The sequence below is a fragment of the Schistocerca piceifrons genome, chromosome 4 (genome assembly GCF_021461385.2).
Source record: "Schistocerca piceifrons isolate TAMUIC-IGC-003096 chromosome 4, iqSchPice1.1, whole genome shotgun sequence".
In the NCBI taxonomy this organism is placed as follows: Eukaryota; Metazoa; Arthropoda; class Insecta; order Orthoptera; family Acrididae; genus Schistocerca; species Schistocerca piceifrons.
The window spans coordinates 544,430,123-544,450,906 of NC_060141.1; the positions used below are offsets into that span (position 1 = coordinate 544,430,123).

Below are 20,784 nucleotides of genomic sequence, written 5' to 3' on the forward strand. Positions count from 1 at the left end.
TCTTTCCACTTTTGCTTGAATTTACTTTTGCCTGCATTAATGGAGAACTGAATTTAAAGTGCTGTTAGAATACTTGTATATTTAAGAAAGAATTGAATTTTGCATCTACAATATCTGGGCGGTACAGAGTTTCCCATAGTCCAATTTGCACATTTTCTGTCTGTATTTTGAGTGAGTGTGTCAGTACCTTTGTTCATCTTTCACAGTATTTCCCTTTTTTATATAAAACTAGTTGTGGAGAATGTTTTACTCTTCTTTAATCATTATGTACTGACATTCTGCAATTCCCCCCCCATGAACCATGGACCTTGCCGTTGGTGGGGAGGCTTGCGTGCCTCAGCGATACAGATGGCCGTACCGTAGGTGCAACCACAACGGAGGGGTATCTGTTGAGAGGCCAGACAAACATGTGGTTCCTGAAGAGGGGCAGCAGCCTTTTCAGTAGTTGCAGGGGCAACAGTCTGGATGATTGACTGATCTGGCCTTGTAACATTAACCAAAACGGCCTTGCTGTGCTGGTACTGCGAACGGCTGAAAGCAAGGGGAAACTACAGCCGTAATTTTTCCCGAGACATGCAGCTTTACTGTATGATTAAATGATGATGGCGTCCTCTTGGGTAAAATATTCTGGAGGTAAAATAGTTCCCCATTCGGATCTCCGGGCGGGGACTACTCAAGAGGACGTCGTTATCAGGAGAAAGAAAACTGGCGTTTTACGGATCGGAGCGTGGAATGTCAGATCCCTTAATTGGGCAGGTAGGTTAGAAAATTTAAAAAGGGAAATGGATAGGTTAAAGTTAGATATAGTGGGAATTAGTGAAGTTCGGTGGCAGGAGGAACAAGACTTTTGGTCAGGTGATTACAGCGTTATAAATACAAAATCAAATAGGGGTAATGCAGGAGAAGGTTTAACAATGAGTAAAAAAATAGGAGTACTGGTTAGCTACTACAAACAGCATAGTGAACGCATTACTGTGGCCAAGATAGACACAAAGCCCATGCCTACTACAGTAGTACAAGTTTATATGCCAACTAGCTCTGCAGATGATGAAGAAATAGATGAAATGTATGATGAGATAAAAGAAATTATTCAGGTAGTGAAGGGAGACGAAAATTTAATAGTCATGGGTGACTGGAATTCGTCAGTAGGAAAAGGGAGAGAAGGAAACATAGTAGCATAGTAGGTGAATATGGATTGGCGGGGGGGGGGGGGGGGGGGGTGAAATGAAGCCGTCTGGTAGAATTTTGCACAGAGCATAACTTAATCATAGCTAACACTTGGTTCAAGAATCATAAAAGAAGGTTGTATACCTGGAAGAATCCTGGAGATACTAAAAGGTATCAGATAGATTATATAATGGTAAGACAGATATTTATGAACCAGGTTTTAAATTGTAACACATTTCCAGGGGCAGATGTGGATTCTGACCACAATCTATTGGTTATGAACTGCAGATTGAAACTGAAGAAGCTGCAAAAAGTGGGAATTTAAGGAGATGGGACCTGGATATACTGAAAGAACCAGAGGTTGTAAAGAGTTTCAGGGAGAGCATAAGGGAACAATTGACAAGAATGGGGGAAAGAAATACAGTAGAAGAAGAATGGGTAGCTCTGAGGGATGAAGTAGTGAAGGCAGCAGACGATCAAGTAGGTAAAAAGAGAAGGGCAAGTAGAAATCCTTGGGTAACAGAAGAAATATTGAATTTAATTGATGAAAGGAGAAAATATAAAAATGCAGTAAATGAAGCAAGCAAAAAGGAATACAAACGTCTCAATAATGATATCGACAGGAAGTGCAAAATGGCTAAGCAAGGATGGCTAGAGGACAAATGTAAGGATGTAGAGGCTTGTCTCACTAGGGGTAAGATAGATACTGCCTACAGGAAAATTAAAGAGACCTTTGGAGAGAAGAGAACCGCTTGTATGAATATCAAGAGCTCAGATGGCAACCCAGTTCTAAGCAAAGAAGGGAAGGCAGAAAGGTGGGAGGAGTATATAGAGGGTTTGTACAAGGGCGATGTACTTGAGGACAATATTATGGAAATGGAAGAGGATGTAGATGAAGACAAAATGGGAGATAAGATACTGCGTGAAAAGTTTGACGGAGCACTGAAAGACCTGAGTCGAAACAAGGCCCCGGGAGTAGACAACATTCCATTAGAACTACTGATGGCCTTGGGAGAGCCAGTCATGACAAAACTCTACCATCTGGTGAGCAAGATGTATGAGACAGGCAAAATACCCTCAGTCTTCAAGAAGAATATAATAATTACAATCCCAAAGAAAGCAGGTGTTGACAGATGTGAAAATTACCGAACTATCATTTTAATAAGTCACAGCTGCAAAATACTAACGCGAATTCTTTACAAACGAATGGAAAAACTGGTAGAAGCAGACCTCGGGGAAGATCAGTTTGGATTCCGTAGAAATGTTGGATCACGTGAGGCAATACTAACCTTACGACTTTTCTTAGAAGAAAGATTAAGGAAAGGCAAACCTACGTTTCTAGCATTTGTAGACTTAGAGAAAGCTTTTGACAGTGTCAACTGGAATACTCTCTTTCAAATTCTGAAGGTGGCAGGGGTAAAATACAGGGAGCGAAAGGCTATTTACAATTTGTACAGAAACCAGATGGCAGTTATAAGAGTCGAGGGGCATGAAAAGGAAGCAGTGGTTGGGAAAGGAGTGAGACAGGGTTGTAGCCTCTCCCCGATGTTATTCAATCTGTATATTGAGCAAGCAGTAAAGGAAACAAAAGAAAAATTCGGAGTAGGTATTAAAATTCATGGAGAAGAAGTAAAAACTTTGAGGTTCGCTGATGACATTGTAATTCTGTCAGAGACAGCAAAGGACTTGCAAGAGCAGTTGAACGTAATGGACAGTGTCTTGAAAGGAGGATATAAGATGAACATCAACAAAAGCAAAACGAGGATAATGGAATGTAGTCAAATTAAATCGGGTGATGGTGAGGGAATTAGATTAGGAAACGAGACACTTAAAGTAGTAAAGGAATTTTGCTATTTAGGGAGTAAAATAACTGATGATGGTCGAAGTAGAGAGGATATAAAATGTAGACTGGCAATGGCAAGGAAAGCGTTTCTGAAGAAGAGAAATTTGTTAACATCGAGTATAGATTTAAGTGTCAGGAAGTTGTTTCTGAAAGTATTTGAATGGAGTGTAGCCATGTATGGAAGTGAAACATGGATGATAACTAGTTTGGACAAGAAGAGAATAGAAGCTTTCGAAATGTGGTGCTACAGAAGAATGCTGAAGATTAGATGGGTAGATCACATAACTAATGAGGAGGTATTGAATAGGATTGGGGAGAAGAGAAGTTTGTGGCACAACTTGATTAAAAGAAGGGATCGGTTGGTAGGAGACATTTTGAGGCATCAAGGGATCACAAATTTAGCATTGGAGGGCAGCGTGGAGGGTAAAAATCGTAGAGGGAGACCAAGAGATGAATACACTAAGCAGATTCAGAAGGATGTAGGTTGCAGTAGGTACTGGGAGATGAAGAAGCTTGCACAGGATAGAGTAGCATGGAGAGCTGCATCAAACCAGTCTCAGGACTGAAGACCACAACAACAACAACATTCTGCAATTCATGCAGCCATTTATATATGCAACAAAGTTGCCAATGTCTGTTGCTCTATTAATCCCTGTTGTGCGTAGAAATGTTACTGTGTTGAACAAGACAGTCCTAGATATTAGAAACTGCATGTTCTATTTGTTTTTACATAATCTTATTGTTACACCCTCCAGTTCCTTAACAGAGTTTAATCTGTGCAACTGAGATGCCTGCCTACAGTTAAGAGTACTAGCTTGTTTGTTCCAAAATTCAGTAATATGGGTGTATAACTTAAAGAAAAAGATTTGTTCAGATATGGAGCTTGAGATTTGAATTTGCTCTTTGTGTACAGTCACAATTTCTTTTCTTTTCCACAGTAGTATAGTACTGGCTTCTCACCTTAAAGGAGAGCCTCTAATTTTTGTTACTTACTAGTGACATGTCTTGATAAGCATAACACTTATATAGATGCATCATTTGACTTTTCACTTTCTAATATTGACAGAAGAAATTCTTCATTTCCCTTTAGGAATCTTCATATGGTTCAACAATTCATAACATAAAAGTGGTTATTATGGTTAGTTAACCTTGTCCTGTACAAGGTGAAATTTTTTGCTTTGCAGTTGATTGTCTGTTACTTATTTTGCATTTGTATGTCTTCAGAAGATTTTCCCTAAAATGGCTTTGCAAAAAATCTACAAATCTGAGGGATTGAACACAGTGCTTCAGTTACACAGAGTGCTTTTGGTGGCTGATCTTGCATGTAGCCACTTAACAGGAACATACAGGAGCAGATGTTCAAGTTGATGTGGACAGATGCTGCATTAACTGCAGCCCTTCCTATCATTCCATTATCTAGATCAATTTTCTGACCTCTTTATGTTTGTTCAGTCACACAGTTTGCTCATTGCTTGTCACACCTGTTGGAAAGTATTAAGATCTTCACATTAATGTGAGGTGTATTCACAGTAATGTATGAAAAATTATACTCAAATGTGTAATTGGTCCAAATGGTTTCATGGTTCTCCAATATTACTTGCCAGTGTTTTCTGTTTAAGTACTTACCATAAATTTTGTATCAAATTACTGAGCCTCAAACTAGGCTTAAAATAAATGGATGCTGATACTCCCTTTGACACAACACAGTAATCATCGTAGCCTTATTTTAATCCTCTGATTTATGCTGACTACACAGCCAGGATGCCCCAAATATCTTCAGTTTGTTTGTACAATAAATGAATCACTGCAGTGTTTGGAGGCGTAGATAAAAACTTGTAAACGTACAGTGTCTTCTAAATATTTTGCCTGATTGTGCAAGTTTGACCTTAATCTAGACAAATGACCTATTTCTACCTGCAGCAGCTTGAGCTCTTTAAATACTCTAATTGTCTCAGGTTTACTGCTTGGAGTTTGATCTTCTATAGGATGATACTGAAGTTCCAAAAATTCACTGCATGATTTAGAAGCAAGTTGTATCACAACATCCTACATAAAAAGATACAAACTGCCTTTAAATTGAAACACATTTTTATTCTCTAAGAAGATTTCAACACTGATCCATTCTGACCGTAATTAATTTCTATACACAGTTGCACAAATATGTAGTTCTTTATGTATAAATTACAGAAATCTGCAAGAGAGAGAATCACTCTGTCATTCACTTGAAGATTTAAAACGCAGAAGAAGATTTGAGGAAGAAAGAGGGAACACTCTGGCACTGATGGATCTTGATGAACAAATACAAAATATTAATGCAACAATTTCATACATACAAGAAGTTATCCAAGAGTCGCAACAAAATGTGATGCAAATTGAAGATGCTAAGGTAATAACAACAAAATAATTATCCTCAACCCCTGACACTGTCCCCCCACCCCTACCCTGCTAACCACTCCCACCCCCCCCCCCCCCCATACCCACTGCATGCCTCTTTCTTAACACCAACACCTAACCAGCATACTGCTACTCATGTCAAGTGCAGTCACAGCCGGGCCGTAGCACCTGAAGAGAGCAGATGTTTGTGAAAGTAGTAGTTGTGTGAATTCTCCTTCTGAGGAATGTATTTGGCTGAAAGCTTAAATGTTTCCAGTATTCTTTTCCTTTGTGCCTGTCTGTGACTCAGCACCTCCTGTGTACGGTGAGTAGCAATCTGTCCTTCACATATTTTTGTTATACTATACTGGACTTTGATAAAATAAATACAGACAGACATCAGGCAATACACCTGATGAGATATGTTAGAACACTACCACTACTACTACTACTACTACTACTACAACAACTACAGCTGCTGCTGACAGTACACATTTTTTTTTTTCTAATAGAGCACTAGTTTTGAACATTGATCAGAGTGTGTACCAAGCAAGTGTAACAATGATTTGTGATAGCGTGTGAGCGTGTACGTTAAAAAAGCAGCACAGAGATAGGAGGAATGGGTAGGAGGATTCTGAATAATAGACCGTGCTTGAACTTCACTTTTTTTCTGAAGGTGTCTGTTTGTAGTTAATAAAATGTGGCAAAGAGTGATTCATGACATATTGTTGTGTAGTTGTGTAATCATTTATCAGTTCTTTCACTGCATGTGAAAATTTTATCACATTGTTAGTTTTCTTACCTGCACAATGAGGCAATCATCCTCTGTGGTGATGTGATAAGATGGAGTGCATACTATCACTTTTTAGTGCCCTGAAGTGCTCAGAATACATATTTTTATAATTTAAAATTGTTGTATCTGTCTAGTCAAAATGTCATAAACCACATTTTAACTGATAGAAGCAAACTGTGTCAAATTTGTCTCTGGATGTTTTGTTGGTCCAGAGATATTTCTGTTGTAAGGCTCAAATCTGTACGGGGAGGAATAAATACAAGGCAGATGATCACTAAGTCGTAGAGCTCATTGATAATCAGAAAGAAAGAAATAATTCTTCACACACAGAAATTCAGTCTAAAACACTGTCTATTATACTGAAACTTGCCCTTTTTTCAGAATATAAATTTGAACACTTTAGCTCTCAGGCCATTCACAAACTTTCAAACTATTTCCTTACATCTCAGCACTCCAGCCACAACACCAGTTTGGCATACTAGCCACTACTCGGTTACCCAAAAATAATTTTAAGGCAAAGATATCTTACACTGTAGTGTGTTAAGTGTGCAGTATGCCGTTTGTTGTTCTTTTTTTTTTCCTTCTTCCATGTAAGAGCTGTGTGTAGTTTCTTTTAAAGTCTTCATGTTCTGTTGCATTATCTCTGTTTATCATGTTTCAGTTTTCCTGATTCTTTGTTATGGCTGTTACTTTTTCTGTGTGTTTGCTTAATTTACTTTATTATTTTTTTAAATTTAGTTTTTTCACAATTGTGTGTTGTTTTCTCTGAAGGATTTCTATGTATGTCCCAAAAAATTTAAGTCCTCCATATCCAAAATATTGTTTGTATCCAAACCTTGAAAGTTTGCGGCATTGGGTGATTGAAATGGTTGTCAATGGTTTTACTTTTGTTGGAGGGTATCCACCATATTTAAAAAAATGTTTATTTTTTTCTGTGTGGTGAAAACTGAGTTTCATTGTCAGTCATATTGGATTGTATTTGACACATGAATATCAAGAGCTCAGATGGAAACACAGTTCTAAGCAAAGAAGGGGAAGCATAAAGGTGGAAGGAGTATATAGAGGGTCTATACAAGGGCGATATCTTCAGGACAATATTATAGAAATGGAAGAGGATGTAGATGAAGATGAAATGGGAGATATCATACTGCGTGAAGAGTTTGACAGAGCACTGAAAGACCTGAGTCAAAACAAGGCCACAGTGGTAGACAACATTCCATTGGAACTACTGACGACCTTGGGAGAGCCAGTCCTGACAAAACTCTACCATGTGGTGAGCAAGATGTATGACACAGGTGAAATACCCTCAGACTTCAAGAAGAATATAATAATTACAATCCCAAATAAAGCAGGTGTAGACAGATGTGAAAATTACCGAACTATCAGTTTAATAAGTCACAGCTGCAAAATACTAACACGAATTCTTTACAGACAAATGGAAAAACTGGTAGAAGCTGACCTCGGGGAAGATCAGTTTGGATTCCGTAGAAATGTTGGAACATGTGAGGCAATACTGACCCTACGACATATCTTAGAAGAAAGATTAAGGAAAGGCAAACCTACATTTCTAGCATTTGTAGACTTAGAGAAAGCTTTTGACAATGTTGACTGGAATACTCTCTTTCAAATTCTAAAGGTGGCAGGGGTAAAATACAGGGAGTGAAAGCCTATTTACAATTTGTACAGAAAGCAGATGGTAGTTGTAAGAGTCGAGGGGCACGAAAGGGAAGCAGTGGTTGGGAAGGGAGTGAGACAGGGTTGTAGCCTCTCCCCGATGTTATTCAATCTGTATATTGAGCAAGCAGTAAATGAAACAAAAGAAAAATTTGGTGTAGGTATTAAAATCCACGGAGAAGAAATAAAAGCTTTGCTGTCTCTGACAGAATTACAATGTCATCAGCAAACCTCAAAGGACTTGGAAGAGCAGTTGAACGTAATGGACAGTGTCTTGAAAGGAGGATATAAGATGAACATCAACAAAAGCAAAACGAGGATAATGGAATGTAGTCGAATTAAGTCTGGTGATGCTGAGGGAATTAAATTAGGAAATGAGACACTTGAAGTAGTAAAGGAGTTTTGCTATTTGGGGAGCAAAATCACTGATGATGGTCGAAGTAGAGAGGATATAAAATGTAGACTGGCAATGGCAAGGAAAGCATTTCTGAAGAAGAGAAATTTGTTAACATCGAGTATAGATTTAAGTGTCAGGAAGTCATTTCTGAAAGTATTTGTATGGAGTGTAGCCATGTATGGAAGTGAAACATGGAGGATAAATAGTTTGGACAAGAAGAGAATAGAAGCTTTTGAAATGGATCACATAACTAATGAGGAGGTATTGAATAGAATTGGGGGGGGGGGGAGGGGGGGAGAGGAGTTCGTGGCACAACTTGATAAGAAGAAGGGACCGGTTGGTAGGACATGTTCTGAGGCATCAGGGGATCACAAATTTAGCATTGGAGGGCAGTGTGATGGGTAAAAATCGTAGACGGAGACCAAGAGACAAATACACTAAGCTGATTCAGAAGGATGTAGGTTGCAGTAGGTACTGGGAGATGAAGAAGCTTGCACAGGATAGAGTAGCATGGAGAGCTGCATCAAACCAGTCTCAGGACGGATGACCACAACAAAAATAACAACAACTGTATAGATGTGTAATTCAGGTGTATCCTTCTTCTTTTATTAAATAATTATGTCATCTGTTCATAATACCAATACCACTAAATTACTCTTTATTAGTTTGAACATACAATTTCATTATAAAGTTCTGTTGTTGATGGCCAGGCAGAGTGGCCGAGCGGTTCTAGGCGCTACAGCCTGGGACTGATAACCTCAGATGCTAAGTCTCATAGTGCTCAGAGCCATTTGAACCATTTTCTGTTGTTGATGTTACTGACAAGTATCTCAGGTCAGAAGCCAGTTGTGAGTTAGCCTATTCATAGGCTTTCATATTGACTGTGAATTTCAGTGTTAATAGTGAAGTAGTTCTTCTTCGTTGTGATTGGCTACTTCTGTTGGTTATTTGGAGTATTGGGTTTGTAAACCTTCAGGAAATAGTTTAATTTGGTACATCAGTGGTCCTGTGTGTTGTGTACTTCATTTCATCTTTTAATGAAGGTGACTTTAATAATTTATAGAAGTTTTTGCAGTCCCCTTTATTGCTTTCTGATTCATTACCTTTTTGTGTAATTTTCTAGAGATGTTTTATATTGTTGGTTTTATTCTGGCAGAAGGCAAGATCATATCTGTTTCATGAATGAGGATAAAAGTAAAGAATCTCAAAATTCACAAATTGAAATCGTTAGTAGATGTTGTAGCACTTAACAAAATATATTTCAGATACACTATTTTCTTTTCAGGACATAGCACCATTAATGCAGAGTGTGAACAATGTTGAAGAAGCACAATATATAATACAAAAGTTATATAATCTGACAATAAATCAAGGTTATGCTGCAGCACAGAAAGAACTCTGTCTGAAGGAAATGGAAGCCCAACTGAAAGAGGTTTGTTCCTTAATAATACAATATATTCTTTGTGTTACATGTTAAACTTGCCGTTTCTCTTCTGGCTTCAGTGAAACTTTCCTACCCTCCACCTCCTTGCTTATTACATCCAGTAACCATTTGTCTCGTCTTCCTTCTGATTTCAGCTGCATCTGTTTTCATTATTCTCTAATAGTTGCCTTTGCTGATACCATCCACCTACCATTTCATCTGATTCTTTGAAGCCAAACTATCTCCTTTTTTGCTGTTGGAACTTAAACCTTAATCCATTTTCTTTTAATTTCCTCATTTTTGTACCTGATGGTCTTCTATCACCATACCCAAACTTAGTTTACAGTTTAATGTCTGTTATACCAGTGATCAGAAAGTGATCTGATTAGCAAAGTTAATACTGTTCTGGAATCTGTTGTTAATGAACACTTTATCTACTTTTTTTGTCTTATGAAGTCCATGCTCCTAGACAAATCTACTTGTGGGAGAACATGCTATAGATGACTTGATTCTCAAATCTAGAACAACTGCTAAGCACTTAGTTTTTGTTCGATATCTCATATGAAATGTTGTTTTCTTATTGTTCATTGGAATGTACCAACTACAGCTGTGCAATAGAATAATACTACAAGAATTATATTGCTGTATAATAGAATACTACAAGAATTATATTCATGGGCAGAGATCTTTTAGGAGTGTTGATTAGTGTGATGTTGAACCATCTGCACTGCATCATCAGATGTGTCATCAGGTATGCTATTTATTTGCATATTGTCTCAAATTCTATCATAAGTTCTGTGATACATTTGTTAGACAACTCCCACACTATATAATCACTGTTGTTCATGCCTACCATGAAAAACTATTGTATTGATAGTAACTTTGTCCCTTGTCCTAACCACCTTACTCTCTGTAAACTGTAATGTCTGTAATACATGTGTTAATGATAAATGATACAGAAAACAAAAAAGCAGCTCTGATTATCTCACAAGTGTTAAATTCACCATTTATTTCATGGCATGTGTAAAATTAGTATGAGATCTTTCATCACATGTTCACCAGCATGATAAGAGTAATGCATCTGATGGCTACATCTGTCTTAGTTCTCAAGCCAAGTAGATCATCTAAAATTTTCTTGGAAGTCATATAGTGTGAGACAGGGCAGACAAGGCTGTCACATCAAACTAATTGTGTTATCTGGTCCTTTATGGTCAATTCAGTGGTGTGAGAGCATTGTGTGAAATTGAAGCATGGGGACGAACTGCAGCCAGCTTACAAATCAAGCATTAATCTTTATTATTATTATTATTTTAAAAATAAGTTCTGTGCTATCTTGGATATAATGAGTCATGTATAGGGATGCCAGAGAGTAAAAAATTACATACGCTGCTATCAATAGACATTTCTAAGGCAGCACACCTAATTTTAGAATGTAAGTAATACAATAATTTAACCAAAAATGTACATGTTTATAACACTGGGAAGTTGTGATTACTTGCTGCCAAGACATAATGTAAAAGTTGTAGATAGCAGCATTTGTCACTTAGGAATCAGATTGCATAAAAGCCTTCCAAACCACCTAAAAAGTTTAAGGAAAGCTCCTTTGATCTGGGTTTAAAGGAGTATCTTATTAATAAGTGATCTTATAGCATTAAAGAGTGTCTATCACAGAAGCAGGTAATTATCATTTGCATCAATTATTTATAAGTAAGTCAGGTATATTGAGATTCTGTAATTGTTCCCACAAATAAATAAGTAAATCATTTAATCAACCTGTACAGAACTGAGAGAGAGAGGTATTGGACTATCCTATTGACAGAGTTACTGCAGTTATTTTGCAGTTGAGAAAAGAGTACAATGGCCTATACACTTGCAGGCAATATATGGAATAAAAAGTATGCCCTTTTTGGGGAATCTTGTTCATTTTGAAGAAACAATTTACAAGCATGTGAACATGATCAACCAATCAATCATCTCTGTTCTTTCAGTGTAGTGTTGATCGTTATTGTATACTACACAAGTGATGTGCAATAAATAATTAAAATTTTAATACCTTTTTTGAAAAAATGTAAATTTAAAATTTTAATTAATCATACTGTACCTCCTACCATTTAATTATTTTTGTATTTGCAGAAAGCACAAGAAAATAGTGTACAAGAACAATTACTGCAACATGTTTTGAGGACTCATGGTCTTGATTTGGATATGTACAGTTCAACGATGGGTAATGGACAAACTACGGCTGCCTCAACAGACAGTTCTGTACCATCCACAAGATCTAACTCACCTACAGATACGTAAGTTCAGTTAAAGGCTAGCTGTGCCTTCAACAGTCTTATTGACCATTTAATTACACATGTAATAGTGTTGAACACTGAATTACACATGTAATAAGTCTGTTCAGAATCTGAATGCTCTATTACTTGGACAATAATATAATGAATTTATCTTCTGACAGTTAATGCCTCAGAACTGACACTATACATGATAAATTGGTGATAGCTCTTACGCAATTTCTTTCTGTTAAAATACAGTGAATCCACAAACAATTCTTGTCATAGGAATCCCATACATTTCAGCTTATATAGGTGTGATTAAAGACAACTGTTCACTATACAGCAAACATTCTGAGCAGTGAAGTGTGACATACTGTTTAAAAAGTGCTTCCTAACTCAAAGAATTTCACTCAGTGGTAACATAAATAGTTTGTGTGTTTTTATGTGTATGTGTGTAAGGCTTTATATCATATCTGCTCACGATTTGTATAGTTTTGCAAGATTTGTTACTTTATATAATTTTTTTGATGCTTATTCAGTTGTTGCTTTTACACTGATATACCTAAGATGTAAATGATAAACATTATTTTACACACATTGATGAGCTTAAACATTATGACCACTGCACAACACAAATTTAATGCTACCTGATTGTGTTGTGGGTGTTCAAATTGATAGCAGTGAGATTGTAGTGGAAACTGTAAGTTTATATATCTAAAAACAAAGATGAATATAATAGAGGGAAACATTCCACGTGGGAAAAATATATCTAAAAACAAAGATGATGTGATTTAATAATTTTTTTGATGCTTATTCAGTTGTTGCTTTTACACTGATATACCTAAGATGTAAATGATAAACATTATTTTACACACATTGATGAGCTTAAACATTATGACCACTGCACAACACAAATTTAATGCTACCTGATTGTGTTGTGGGTGTTCAAATTGATAGCAGTGAGATTGTAGTGGAAACTGTAAGTTTATATATCTAAAAACAAAGATGAATATAATAGAGGGAAACATTCCACGTGGGAAAAATATATCTAAAAACAAAGATGATGTGATTTATCAAACGAAAGTGCTGGCAGGTCGATAGACACCAGTCGAGGCAGAAGTACAGAGGCAAAGATGTTTTTGAAAGACAGGTGAGGTATGAGCGGCGGCAAATTGAAATTAGCGGAGATTGAGGCCTGGAGGATAACAAGAAGAGAGGATATACTGAAGGGCAAGTTCCCATCTCCGGAGCTCTGACAGGTTGGTGTTAGTGCGAAGTATCCAGATAACCCGGACGGTGTAACACTGTGCCAAGATGTGCTGGCCATGCACCAAGGCATGTTTAGCCAAGGGTGATCCTCATTACCAACAAACAATGTCTGCCTGTGTCCATTCTTGCGAATGGACAGTTTGTTGCTAGTCATTCCCACATAGAAAGCCTCACAGTGTAGGCAGGTCAGTTGGTAAATCACGTGGGTGCTTTCACACGTGGCTCTGCCTTTGATCGTGTACACCTTCCGGGTTACAGGACTGGAGTAAGTGGTGGTGGGAGGATGCATGGACAGGTTTTACACCGGGGGCGGTTACAATGGTAGGACCCAGAGGGTAGGGAAGGTGGTTTGGGGATTTCATAGGGATGAACTAAGAGGTTACGAAGGTTAGGTGGACAGCAGAAAGACACTCTTGGTGGAGTGGGGAGGATTTAATGAAGGATGGATCTCATTTCAGGGCAGGATTTGAGGAAGTCGTATCCCTGCTGGAGAGCTACATTCAGAGTCTGATCCAGTCCCGGAAAGTATCCTGTCACAAGTGGGGCACTTTTGGAGTTCTTCTGTGGGAGGTTCTGGTTTTGAGGAGATGAGGAAGTGGCTCTGGTTATTTGCTTCTGTACCAGGTCGGGAGGGTAGTTGCGGGATGCGAAAGCTGTTTTCAGGTTATTGGTGTAATGGTTCAGGGATTCCGGACTGGAGCAAATTCGTTTGCCACGAAGACCTAGGCTGTAGGGAAGGGACCGTTTGATGTGGAATGGGTGGCAGCTGTTTGGTTGAATCTGGGAGTGGGGCTGAAGGTGAGGCCTTTGGATAGGACAGAGGTTTCGGATTGGGAGAGAGGTTTGGAGGAAAGGTTAACTACTGGATTAGGGTGTTGTGGTTTCAAATTGTGTTGATTGGAATTTTGAGGTTTTGGGGGAAGTGGAGCTGGAACTGGGAGATTGAGTGGATGGGAGGGACTGGGTCTGTGTGCAATGAGAGGAGGTTGACAGTTGTGAAGGGTGAGTGAGTTGCCTTTCCGGAGGTGGGAAACCAGGAGATTGGATAGTTTTTTGAGGTGGAGGGTGGCATGCTGTTCTAATTTGTGGTTGGCCTGTAGGAGGATGCTCTGAACAGCCGGTGTGGATGTGGGAGAGGAAAGATTGAGGACATTTATTAAGGATAGGAGTTGACAGGTGTGTTCATTGGCTGAGTTGATGTGTAGGTGAAGGATTAGGTGGGTGAGGGCAATGGATTGATCAGTTTGGAACTGGTATAGGGAGTGATGGAAAGAAGGGTTGCAGCCAGAGATGGGAACTTTAAGTGTGAGGCCTTTGGGGGTAATGCCAAATGTCAGACAAGCCTGAGAAAATAAAATATGGGAGTGTAATCTGGCTAGGGCGAAGGCATGTTTGCAGAGGGAATGTAAATAAAACTTAATGGGGTTGATGTGGGGATGTTGTGAGGGTGACATGGTATTAGAAGGTGGAAAGTGTAACATGAGGCTGAAATGAAAATGAAAATAAAAATGTATGGGGAGAGATAAAGGTGAACTAGAAAGCAACTGGAGATCTGGTGTGAAAAAAGGGGAAAAAGTGTTGGTCATAGCTGGGCTATGTTGATCCTGTGGTGAACTTGGGTTGATAGACAACGATGTGCAGAAAGGTTAGGTGGTTGTGTTTCCGCCAAAACACGTTAAAGGGTGGAGCAATTCGGGAAAATTTCGAAAAAACTGCGTGTAAATGTATTAAAAGGAGTGGTTTTGTGGTGGCAGATTGTGAAAATGAGGCTAACAATTGTCTGACGAGGAAATAATGACGTTAAAACCTGTGGGAAGCGGCTAAAAAAGATCAGTGATGTGGGAAAAACGGAAATGGAAAAAAGTGAAAGTTATTAGAACTCGCCGAAATGGCTGTTTAATAGCTGAAAGGAACTGTTTGTGAACTGGAAACGGTGGATTTCATAGCAGCGGTAGTGTTGAAAGCGGATAAAAAATTTTTAGGCTATGGTTTGGAAGTGGGTTACGTATTATTGAGTATATATAGGCGGGATAAAATTGTATGGTAGATTCGGTAAAGAGGAGAAGGTGAATACAAAGTGAAACTACTTGTGAAAACAGAAAGAGAAAATAAGATGACAGGAAAGATTTCGAAATGCAACAGTGACAATAACAAACGTAATTGTTGGGTTCAAATTAATGATATGAATATAATAGAGGGCAACATTCCACGTGGGAAAAATATATCTAAAAACAAAGATGATGTGACTTACCAAACGAAAGTGCTGGCAGGTCGATAGACACACAAGAAACAGAAGATACATATGTTCTGTAAACTAGATAAAAAATCAGTATTGTCGTATCTCAGAGAGGAAATTGAAACTTTCAGCACAGGACAGATGCATGTAGTAGATCTCTGGCTCAAGTTCAGAAGAGTAGATGCCCATGCGCAGGATAGATATGTACCCAGTGAATAGTTAATAATGGGAGGGAACCTCCAAGGTATACAGCCACTGTAAAGAAACTTATAAAGAAACAGAAATTACTGTGTAATAGGTGTAAAAAAAAAAAAAAAAAAAAAGTGTAGGGCTGTAGATAGTGAAAGAAAAACATTTGGCTGTCAAGAGAGCATTGCATGATGTCTTCAGCGACTACCATAGCAGAATATTGTCAAGTGATCTTTCACAGTACCCAAAGAAATTCTCGTTGTATGTAAACGTTGTTAGTGGCACCAAAGTTAATGGCCAGTTCCCAGTGAATGAGACAGAAACTGAAATTGAGGGTAGCCAAGCAAAAACCGAAATGCTTAACTCCATTTTCAAAAGTTCCTTTACAAAGGAAAATCCGCGAGAATTGCACCAGTCCAATCCTTGTATCACTGAAAAGAATGAATGAATCAAGTGTTAGTGTCAGTGGTGTTGAGAAACAGCTGAAATAGTTAAAACTAAACAAAGCTCCAGGTCCCGATGGAATCCCGGCCAGATTCTATGCTGAATTTGTGGTTGAGTTAGTCCCTCTTCTAACTATAATCTGTCATAGATCCCTCAAACAAAAAACCATGCCCACTTCTTTGAAAGAGGCACAGGTCACACCCTTCCACAAGAATGGTAGTAGAAGTGATCCACAAAACTACCATCCAATATCCTTGACATCAGTTTGTTGTAGAATCTTGGAACATATTCTGAGCTCAAACATAATGAGGTATCTTGAATAGAATGGCCTCAGTGCCAACCAGCATGGATTTTGAAAACAATAATCATGTGAAAACCAACTCGTACTTTTCTCACTTGACTTACTGAAAAATTTGCATCAAGGCATGCAGGTAGATGCAGCATTTCTTGATTTCTGAAAAGCATTTCATTTCATTGACTACATTAATCAGATAATGTGGATCATCCACTGTTATGGAATTTCATCATTCTTTTCATGCAATGGAGTACCACAGGGTAAGAGGGGCCCTCTGCCGGTCACGTTCCTCCAACCACTTCCCGCCTGTGCGGAATTCTGGCGTTAGTGCTAACAGAGGGTGCAGATTATCTGCAGCACTATGCTTTCTTTCATTTGTGGCTCCTTTTTATGGTTGTTTAATATTACCTGTTACACTATCAACGGTGTTTAATATTTACGTCATTATCTAGAATATTGGCACTAGAGCACATGCCAACCACTGTTTTTTAACTCTTCTACTTTTTAACAATATTACTTTTGTCATGTTCTTCTTTCTATTGCTTTTTATTACTGCAATGCCTTTTATACATTATAAGCTTATTACAGACTTCAGCTATTGTATCCCCTTTTACTTTCGCTGTTACAATTAATTATTGAAAACTAGTGTATGCCGACATTAGCGACATCTGATGAACTTACAACACAAACATCTTGTGGCTACTGTACAGCAGCTTGTTTTAAATAGTAGTACTACTGAAAACATGACTCGTGCATGTGATGTTATTTATATGTATTTGACAATGCTGGTGCTGATTCCGCATTTAACATTTAACGATGCTACTATGGCTGCAATACATTAGGACTTTGTTTTTATGAAACAGGTATGCCTCTTCATATTTAAATGTGAATTTTGTCAGTACTACATTTCATTATGGTCTATGTATTGTTCTTAAGCTGCATACAGTTTGCGAGTGTGTTTATGTTTTTCCCATTTTTGCTGCAGATCTGATGATGATCAATAAGGACTGAAACTGGTAATCTGTTAACAAAAAGTTTGTTACCATAGACGTAAATTAAAGGAAACTTATTACATATACGGGTCACTGTTTTTTCGCGATGATGTTGCAGCTTATGAAGCATTTGACTTGGTGCTACACCTATTCTTATTGTCAATAGTATGATAACTTGGGGTAACAAGTGAAATTTGTCACTGCGTTGAGGAATATTTGGTAGGGAGGATACAGCATGTCATGTTGGATAGTGCGTTATTGTCAGATGTAGAAGTAACTATGGATGTGCCCCAGGGAAGTGTATTGGGACCCTTGCTGTTCATGTTGTGTATTAATGATCTTGCAGACACGTTAATAGTGAAATCAGGCTTTTTGGAACTGTTGCAGTTATGTGCAATGAAGCACTACCTGAAAGAAGCTGCATAAATATTCAGTCAGATCTTCATAAGATTTCAGAGTGGTGCATAGATTGGCAACTTGCTCTAATATTCATAGATGTAAAATTTTGCACTTCACAAAGTGGAAAAAAACAGTATCCTATGACAATATTATAAAAAGAAAAGTTGCTACTCATCATATAGTTGAGATGCTGAGTCACAGATAGGCAAAACAAAAAATGTCACAAATAACCTTTCGGCCAGAAAGGCCTTCGTCAAAAAAAAAAAAAAAAAACAACCCCACACACACGTGCGTACGTGCAAACAAAACACAACTCTCACACATAACTGCAGCCTCTGGCAACTGAAGCCACATACTTCTGTGGCTGCCATACCGTCTCTACACCTCGTCCCTGCTTGCTACTCAGCAGCCCATCATGCACTGGTGCTGCTGCTCGCAGTGTGGCTTCAGTTGCTAGAGACTACAGTCATGTGGGTGAGTTAGGTTTGCATGAGAGAGAGAGAGAGAGAGAGAGAGAGAGAGAGAGAGAGAGAGAGTGAGAGAGTTAGTGAGTGAGGGCCTTGCTGGCCAGAAGCTTATTTGTGACAGTCTTTTTGTTGTGCCTAACTGCGACTCAGCATCTCCACTACATGGTGAGTAACAACTTTCCTTTTCATAATATTGTTACATTCTATCCTGGATTTTCCATTGTTCAAGTATCCTATGACAGTACTATCATTGAGTCACAGTTGGAATCAGCCAACTCATACAAATAGCTGGGTGTGACAGTTTGTAGGTATATGAAATGAAATGATAGATTCAATAGTGGGTAAAGCAGGTCGTAGACTTCACTTTATTGGTAAAATACTGGGGCAGTGCAATCAATGTACAAAAAGATTGCTTACAATCATTTGTGTGATCAGTTCTAGAATATTGCTCAGGTGTGTGGGACCCATACCAGATATGACTACCAGGGGATTCTGAATGTATACAGAGAGGGGGAGCATGAATACTCTGAGGTTTGTTTAATCTGTGGGAGAGTGTCACAGAGATACTGAAGGAACTGAACTGGAAGACTCTTGAAGATAGATGTAAACTATCGTGATAAACCCTATTAACAAAGTTTCAAGAACCGGATTTAAATGATTACTCTAAGAATGTACCAAACCACCTATGTTTCGCTCGCATGGGGATCATGAGGATAAGATTAGAATAATTACTGCACACACACACACACACACACACACACACACACACACACACACAGAGGTGTCTATAAACAGTCATTATTCCTGTGCTCCATACATGAATGGACCCTAATAACCCTAATAACTGGTACAATGAGATATATCCCCTGCCATGCATCTCATGGTGGTTTGCAGATTATAGATGTAGATCCACATTTGTTAGCAGTTAGCCTGTGTTTTGCATCCATTATCAGGTGCTACAATTTACTTTTCTTACAGCATAATCAGACTGAATCTCTGGCTCCCTTTTTGTCGATGACTTTGTGGTCTGTTGCAGTTCTCCACAGACTTGTCTCCTTGAGTAGCATCTTCAGCAATGTCTTGATCATTTTTGCTCATGGGTTATCAACAATGGGTTTCATTTTTCCACTAACAAAACCGTTTGTATGAATTTCTGATGACACAATGCCTTCCTTCCACTGTCTTCGTAACTTGGGCCTGTTGCTGTTCTATTTGCTGAAACTACCAACATTCCTGGGGCTCATGCATAATAGGAAACTTCATTGCTCCTCCCACGTGTCTTACCTCGCTGCACGCTGTACCCAGTCCTTCAGTGTCCTCCGTGTCCTAAGCGGGACTTTTTGAGGTGCAGATTGTTCCACACTCCTCTGTTTATACTGATCCCTTGTCCATTCAAAACTAGAGTAGGATGTTTGGTTTATTCATCTGCATGACCATCCATCTTATGCTGCCTTAATACAATCCGCCATTTTGGAATCTGTTTGGCCTCTGGCACCTCTTACACTAGCCTGGTTGGGAGTCATTATGCAGAAGCTGCCAAATTACCACTGTCATACCAGCATGATGTTGTCCTCAGTGGATACACATGCCATTTTTCCTTCATGCCCATCCACCCATCCTATGCCACCTTTTTCAATGACTCCCTTGACTACCAATATGGGGTACACCCTGTTACTTCCCAGAGTTCACTTCCGGCTACTGCTCTGGCAACTTAAATTCATGCTATGTGCCACGTTCCGGGTGTGAACCCTTCACTGTTTTGGCTTTGTGAAGGGGCATGTGTTCATCTTAGACTTCATTCACTTCCCAAAGACATTTTTCCAAATTCGATCTATTGCTGTAAGTTTCTCGACCTTCATCCACTTAGCGATAGCATCTTTGTGTACACTGATGTCTCTAAGACTGAGTGTGGTGTCGGGTGTGCATTCGTCACTGGCAGCAACCATTTTTGGTATCGGCTTCCAGAACACTGCTCAGTTTTTACAGCAGAGCTCTTCATCCTCTTATCAGGCCACCCAGCATATCAGACGAAACAGGCTTTTTAATGGTGTTATGTGCTATGATTCTCTCTTCAGAGCCTCTGTGTACTGTATACAGTACATTCCTTTGTGCAACGGAACCAAGAAAACTTACACCTGCTCACTATCAAGGGGCCACCATGATGTTCATGTGGTTTCCTGGTCACGTCAATCTAAAGAGAAATGAGGCATCTGCTGCTGTTGCTGCCGAGGCTGCAGTCATCCTGCCTTGGCCTGCTAGCTCTTCCATTCCTTTGGATGATCTCCATGTTGCCATATGTCGGCAGATAGTGTCATTTTGGCATCACCAGTGGTCTTCTCTTCACGTAAACAAGCTCTGGGGAATTAAACCTCTCCCAATGGCTTGGCTGACCTGTTGGCCTTCTTGTCACGAGGAGATCATTTTATCTAGATTGTGTATTCGACACCATCTTTTTAGCGATTGCCGTTTAAGTGGTGATTCCCTACTACAGTATGCTCATTGTCATCAACCTTTGATGGTTTGTCATTACCTGACCTAATCCCCATT

General features: G+C 38.9%; 1 protein-coding gene across 3 annotated transcripts in view; it reads left to right on the forward strand.

The window, feature by feature from the left end:
• The window catches only part of LOC124795495 (kinesin-like protein KIF21A), a 493,366-nt gene that overhangs the window by 374,455 nt on the left and 98,127 nt on the right, over positions 1 to 20,784 (forward strand). For all 3 annotated transcript variants that reach the window (XM_047259545.1, XM_047259547.1, XM_047259546.1), the window contains exons 16-18: positions 5,198 to 5,396; positions 9,533 to 9,679; positions 11,804 to 11,967. In XM_047259545.1, coding sequence (XP_047115501.1) covers positions 5,198 to 5,396; positions 9,533 to 9,679; positions 11,804 to 11,967 — 510 coding nt within the window. The remainder of the gene's footprint in view (positions 1 to 5,197; positions 5,397 to 9,532; positions 9,680 to 11,803; positions 11,968 to 20,784) is intronic.